Here is a 6906-nt window from a genome sequence, read left to right on the forward strand (position 1 = left end):
TAAACCGCTATTTGATGTGTCCACATCACATGACAATAGAATCCAATAAGCAATGCAATTTAATTTCATAATCTATAAATGACTTGCATAGATTATTGCAAACTAATGTAAAATGCATTCAAATTTGTTTATTTAAAAACGACATAAAATCGAATTTAGCCGTTTTCAGTATTTGAGCCAACATTTTGGCTGCTTGACAGGTCTCCTGCTCGATTGGCTGCTGTTTTTTGACGGTTCGATTGGCGGCACATACCTATCCGCGTTTCTCTTATTCAGGCCTCTAGTAATTACAATTGAATGTAATGGAATTTCAACAATTAAATCACATCAGAAATAATGGTTTTCCACGATAAAATGAATGGTAAATGGGACTTTTACAATAAAAAAAGGGGGGTTGTTATGTATCTTTACAATAAAAAAAATCGAAAATTTTCCATACAAAATTCAGAGCAAAACAATTGATTTTACGGTTCTTCAATGGGATGATTTCGAAGGACAAAACCATAGAAAACAATGTGTTTCAAATGTTTTCTATAACTTTTTTTATTGTTTTACAGTAAAAATACAATACGATTTGGACTACATTTCACACTCATACTACAATAGAAATTCAATACAATTAATTGTTTCACGATTTATTTTATTACTTTGATTGGAAATTTTATTTGAATTTTAGATTTAGATATTTTATTCTGTTGTTGAGCGCTCATTGGGTATGCCGTAATGCTACGTTTAGACAAGGCAAGTGAATTGAGCAAGTCGATCGAATCTAACGCGAACTGAACGTGTAAACACCTTAATTCAATTCACTTGAACGAAAAGAAAGTTGAACATGTTCAACTTTTGGCAAGTCAATTGAATTCAACTGAGTTGTTCAATTCACTGGCCCTGTCAAAACGTAGCATAAGTGTTGCTGCTGGTGAAAAGTAGTGATGTTCGTATATGGCGGCGCTTATTGCGGCCGCTGTATTTCGGCATCCTTTCCAATTAACCATGCTCTAGAACTTCCGTGGAGATACGCCTGTGAATGATGAACATTATAAAAGAATGTCAATGTTCTTCGAGAGCACATAGAAAATATAAAGAAAAGTTACCTTTATCAGCGGTGGGTGACGGCTGTTCTGTATCTAACTTGGTATCTAATGGAAAACGTTGATGATTAATGGCAAACTATGGTTTCCAGTGACCTTCATAGTTCTGAAAGAAACAAGTCAAAATATTAACTAAAACGTCAGATTTGCTTTGACGATAACAATCAAGAACCCCCCGGGAAGCGTTTTACAGTTTTCTCCGCATGGTCTGTTAATCGAAATCTTCAGGTGCTGACAACACTTGGTCGGGGTTCAGCCAAATCGCACCAAGCGCCAATGAAAAAATACCCATTTTCTTGCAAAATTTTTTTTTGTAGCAGATCCAACTGATCACAAATCGTATCAAATATCCTTCTACCCTACAACTGCGGATACCCAACAACAAATGTACGAATGAATTGACATGAATTAATTTTGGTTTTCATTCTACGAACAAAATATCACAAGTCAGTCAAAAAGCCGCTTGGTGCGTTTTCGCTGAACCCCGACCACTTACAAGTACTTACCATCATTACAAGGCACAGCAGCCAATGATCTATTAGCCAACCACTATAGCAGAATTTAAAAGAGCAGGAAGCAATGAAGAGTCCTGAACTTCGACTGTTCGATTTTTTATTTTTCCCTAGCCGTAAACAAAACATTACACGCTTAAATAGAATTAGTTTTCCACCGAGTAAAAAAAATTAAAAACTATTTTTTTATTAATTTTAATTGTTGTATAGAGAAACCGTTTTTTTTTTTGAAGATTTGCAATATAATTTATATATTTAAGAAAATCAAAATAAATATTTTTTTACTCGACATTGGAAACTATTGTTTTTTTATGGTTTTTGTTGCTTCTTCATTATAATAAATACTTCAAAAATTAATTTAATTTTTCAGATTTTTATTTTTAAAAATTGATTTTTGGTGAACAAAATCGACTAATTCAAAAAATTGGTCAAAAGTATAATTAACATTAGCGAACCATAATAATATTATAAAATGTATTGGTAACATTTGGATTTATTGTTCTTTTGAGGTAAATACAATATAGATGTTTTTCAACCGTAAATATTCTACATTAAATGAACAGTCGATTGTATTGTTTACCATTCAATCTATAATATTCCAATGGATTAAACCATACAAGGTACTGTAAATTTTTATCCGGGCGATAACGGGAATTTTTTCCGAACCGTCATCGGCCCGACTTCAGAGAGAGAAAATTTCCCCTCCCGAAAAGCCTTATCCCGTGTTTACTTTCGAAAAATGCCGTAAACAAAGGGTCTATGAATGACAAGCAAATGCAGAATGACTTATCAAGAAGGCCTATTCCGGAGAAAAAAATTAAAATAGACTTAAAATTTTATTTCAATGATTTCGACACATTTTTGCATGTTTTCGATGCAATTAAGATTGTGGATGGACAGATAGTGTTGATTATGTGCTTTTAGGAGTTTTTGCTGCCGAAAATATCATAAACCTGGGAAATAGGAATAGAAATTGTGATGCATTTTTTTCGAACGGCATTTTCTCAATGTTTACGTTTTGGCTGTAGGCCCTTTTCAAATGTTACGCGAGATTTATGAAATTGAGTTTGTCAAACCAACAAAAAAAATAAATTTCTTTTTTTTCCTAAAAACTAAAAAAAAATAAAAATAAAAATTGAAAATATTTTATTTAGGTAAATGCTCAACAAAATAATACATATGGAGTTACAATCTCGGTTGGAATAACAATTATAATTATATGGAATGAAATTCAGCACGGCGTCTACGGAGCTATCGAACTGGCCATACTTCTTATACTGCTTACTCTCGAAGGCTATGGGGGAGATAAGGAGGATGTTTCAGGTTCCAATCCTGCATTGCTAGGGATTTGCGCTGAGGATCTGACAAGTCTTCACCGGTCTTGGGCAGCGTCCTCATAGGACGTGACATAGCGTGACAAAGGATTTCCCCGATGAAGTCGTCCCGATTCTTCAAGCCAAAAAGCGTTAAACTAAAAGCGCAGAATCCGGACAAAGAAATTCTTATAATCACACGCATGAATATGAAACATGGAGAAACTTACCTCACTTGACCAATCTTTCTCTTCATTTTAAGTCCTTAAGTAAATAACCTGAGGCCTCAACTGAAGCTGACTGCAATAAATAATACATGAATTCAAGACAAAATTTTCAAAACGACTTATCTGCTTTTGTAAACAAAGTTTCAAACGACGATTTGACGAATCTGATAGCTCTCCCACGCAAACCAACACCACCAATAGGTAGGTGAAGGTTTCCGCTACCTGTTGATGGTGTTAGTTTGCGTGGGAGAGCTATCAGATTCGTCAAATCGTCGTTTGAATATTTGTTTACAAAAGCAGATAAGTCGTTTTGAAAATTTTGTCTTGAATTATGCAAAACATACAATATGTTGATAAAGGTTGGTTCAACTTACGTATTTTCAACAACTTTATTTTCTCCAACATAGAAATGTTCGGACTTCGCCATTTTTCTAAAATTTTCTTGGTAAACTCAAATTTGTATTCTATCCTTTTTATTCTGATTTGAGTGACAGTTACTCAAATTAATAAATCTCGCTTACTCAGTGTTTGACGTCTCAGACAAAGTTATGAATATGAGTAAAATCGACCCAAATTTGACTTCAGCCGAACGAGCGTGTTGTACACAAAATTAAAAAAAAAGATTTTTTCCCCGGGTAGCAATGTCAAACCGCGCATCGCATCATCAGAACTCAGAAGACAGCTCAAACATGTAAACAATAAAAAAAAGTCATTTTTCGCGGATGTAAAGCAAAACTCACATTAGTTTTGTTAATTTCGCCGTAATTTCCTGTTATATTTGTCTAAAACGCAGAAATAATGAACGAATCCTTGTCAGAGTGTTTTACCTGCATGCGTAAAACAGAAAACGTTCTACGCATCTGCGACGAAGCGAACATCGAAAGGGTCGATCAGATCCTGGCCAGGCACTTTTGGTTCCAGGTGAGCACTAGGAAAATAATACAGAAAATGCTTGCTTGATAATAATGATCTTGATTTTAGAAACGGGACTTTGAACTGTCGGTACTTTGCACCAGTTGTTGGGAAAAAATCGACGAGTTCCATAAATTCTACTGCGAGGTAGCCCATGTTCATCAGGTTGATGCGCTGCGGGTGGTCAAGCAGCAAGATAGCCAGGATGAGATCGCATCAACGAAAAAGCGTCGGGGGCGAAAGCGAAAGAAACAGCTTTCAGAAGATGACACTGATGAAGAGAGGAAGCCTCCGACCATCGATTTAAGTTTTCCTGTGCCGGTGGAAGTGAAGCTGGAAATTACGGAGCCAGAAGTGGAGATTTTTGTCGAGGAGCATGAACAGGTCAAGCAGGAGAATTTGAGAGAATCGGAGGAGGATGAAGAAAGTGATGCTGAAGAGGAGGAATCGGATGAGGATTCGATGAAGCCGATAGCAGCAAGACGTAGACAATCCAAGCGACGAAACCATCGCGGTACGAAGTCATTCATGGGAGAAAAAGATGCGTACATCCTCAAGCATTTGGATAAACTGGTTTGCGAACAGTGCAATGAAGAGTTTGACACTTTTAAAAAACTGGAGAAGCACTGTAAAAAAGAGCATAACTCTTCTGCTTCTGTTGTTTGCTGCAATCGAGCTTATCATAAGCAGCTCAGTTTGTATCAACATCTGTGCCGGCACAAAAATCTGCTCAAGTACCAATGTAAGGAGTGTGACCGCTGCTTCAAAAACGTAGACGGACTGAAGATGCATAATTTGCTGCATCACACACCGGAAGAAGAGAAAATGTTCCGCTGCCAACTGTGCCAGACGGCTTTTGCCACGGAATCGTTTCTGACTAGTCACCTTAACTGGCACGCCACGGTAGAACCGAAAAACATCATTTGCCATAAGTGCAATAAATATTTTACTAACACAAAAATGCTGGAGAACCACACAATAACTCATCATCCGGAGTTTCTAGACCCGGAAGGGTTTTCGATCGAAACGGATGGTATGCAACAATCGATGGAGGAACATCAGCCATTAGATCAACCTTTACTTGACGAGTCCGAAACATCATTCAAACGACCCCAAGAATTGGCCAAACCGATCCGCCAAAAAAGCACAGAAGAGTCGGCCAAAGAGGACGATCTCATACGAAAGTACTGCTCGCTAACCTGCGACTTGTGCGACTTTATCGGGGCCACGTTCAACAAGGTAAAGGTGCACTACAAAAACGTCCACCAAGTGCCGGGTTTCGCTGTCTGTTGTGCGCGCAAGTTCAGCAAGAAGAGCCGACTTTACGAGCACGTGTGCGTTCACGAGAATCCGGAACACTTCAAGTGCCAGGTGTGCGACAAAACGTTCCAAAACAGCTTCGGCTTGACGAACCACATGATGTGGAAGCACACTCCCGACTCGGAGAAACCGTTCCGGTGTGACGTGTGCGGTAACCGATTCTGGAAGGAATATCTGCTGAAACAACATATGGAGTATCATCTGGCGCTGGAGGAGAAGAAGTACGCCTGCAAGGAGTGCGATCGATTGTAAGTTTGTTGGGTTGGGATCGTAAAAAGGGGAAATAAAATCTGATCATTGATTATTTTGAATTTAATTTCAGCTTCGGAACCAGCCTGTTACTTAAATCGCATGAGCAAACCGTACATGGTCTCAGCGCTAGCTGGGTGTGTGACATCTGCGCCAAAGGATTCACATTGAAATCGGCGCTAGAGTTCCACCGGCAGCAGCACACACAGGAGGGCTTGGCGGCGCAAAAGGCTCAGTGCAAGTATTGCAACCTCTGGATGAAGAACGTGCGTAGTCTACAGAGCCACCTGAAGCGCTGCAAATCCGACCCGGTCACGTGTGACATCTGCGAAAAAGAGTGCTCGAACACCTTCTCGCTACAAAGCCACAAGAAGTTTGTCCACTCGAACGTTCCGTTGTACGCGTGCAAATTTTGCGCCAAGCCATTCAAGCGATTGTTACGGTTGAGGGTAAGTTAGCCACAAGCTTGTGTGATAGTTTTAGAAGGAACTAAGGGAACTATTTTTTACAGGAACACGAAGCAGGACACACCGGAGATACGTTGTACAAGTGCGAATTCTGTCCGCGGACCTGTAACTCGAGTTCAAATATGTACACCCACAAGAAGGTTGCCCATCCAGAACAGTGGGCGGAAAAGGTGGCCAGCCGGTTCCATAAACGGTAGAAAGGTTCCGGAAATCTGTCCGCATTAGTGGGTAAGTCATCTCGGTGTGTAGGTAAATTATTACAAATTCTAGTATCGAATACACATAGAGCGTGTGATGATGGGTTGGACGAAATTGATTTCGATGACCACTTCCCTTGAATCAGATGACAAATAATCAAGGAATGTAAAATAACAACATTGCCAATGACAACAACATTGTCCTATCTTGTAAATGTTGGGACAAACTCAGCTCGCAATAAGCGTTTGTCCCAAACTGCAACAGAATAGGACAATGATCGCCTGCCGCTCATTTTGAGAAGTAGTCGGTTTCCGATGATGGTTTTGGTTAAATCAGTATCAGTTATCATAGCTTAGACATAAACTTAACCATCTGTACACATGATTTGTTTTTGACTTCTGAAATATACAAGTTATCGCAGTTTGAAAAGTTCACAACAATTACCTCTCCATGTTTGTTGCAAATAAAATGGAACGCAACAATGTCTTTATCTTCTGCAGATGAGGACAAAGAGTTATCGCTATTCTCTTTTGTCGCTTGTTTTTCGCATTTTTCAGCGACAATTACATTCCTTGCAAATAATTGAAAATGAAAACATGAAAAGGACAGATTAAATG

The 6906-nt window shown here is 38.7% G+C and overlaps 1 protein-coding gene and 1 long non-coding RNA gene across 2 annotated transcripts; one reads left to right on the forward strand and one right to left on the reverse strand.

The window, feature by feature from the left end:
- Positions 1-619: 619 nt before the first annotated feature.
- Positions 620-1730, reverse strand: LOC134212818 (uncharacterized). Its single transcript, XR_009979353.1, has 3 exons — positions 1598-1730; positions 1095-1197; positions 620-1021 (listed from the first exon to the last, which is right to left on the reverse strand). It is a non-coding gene; the product is annotated as an uncharacterized LOC134212818 (long non-coding RNA).
- Positions 1731-3802: 2072 nt separating this feature from the next.
- LOC134212821 (zinc finger protein 43-like) lies at positions 3803-6392 on the forward strand. Its single transcript, XM_062691033.1, has 4 exons — positions 3803-4064; positions 4125-5623; positions 5698-6073; positions 6136-6392. Exons 1-4 carry the CDS (start codon positions 3942-3944, stop codon positions 6286-6288), a joined length of 2151 nt encoding a protein of 716 aa, XP_062547017.1. The 5' UTR covers positions 3803-3941; the 3' UTR covers positions 6289-6392.
- Positions 6393-6906: the final 514 nt, after the last annotated feature.

The sequence above is a fragment of the Armigeres subalbatus genome, chromosome 1, assembly GCF_024139115.2.
Source record: "Armigeres subalbatus isolate Guangzhou_Male chromosome 1, GZ_Asu_2, whole genome shotgun sequence".
NCBI lineage: Eukaryota > Metazoa > Arthropoda > Insecta > Diptera > Culicidae > Armigeres > Armigeres subalbatus.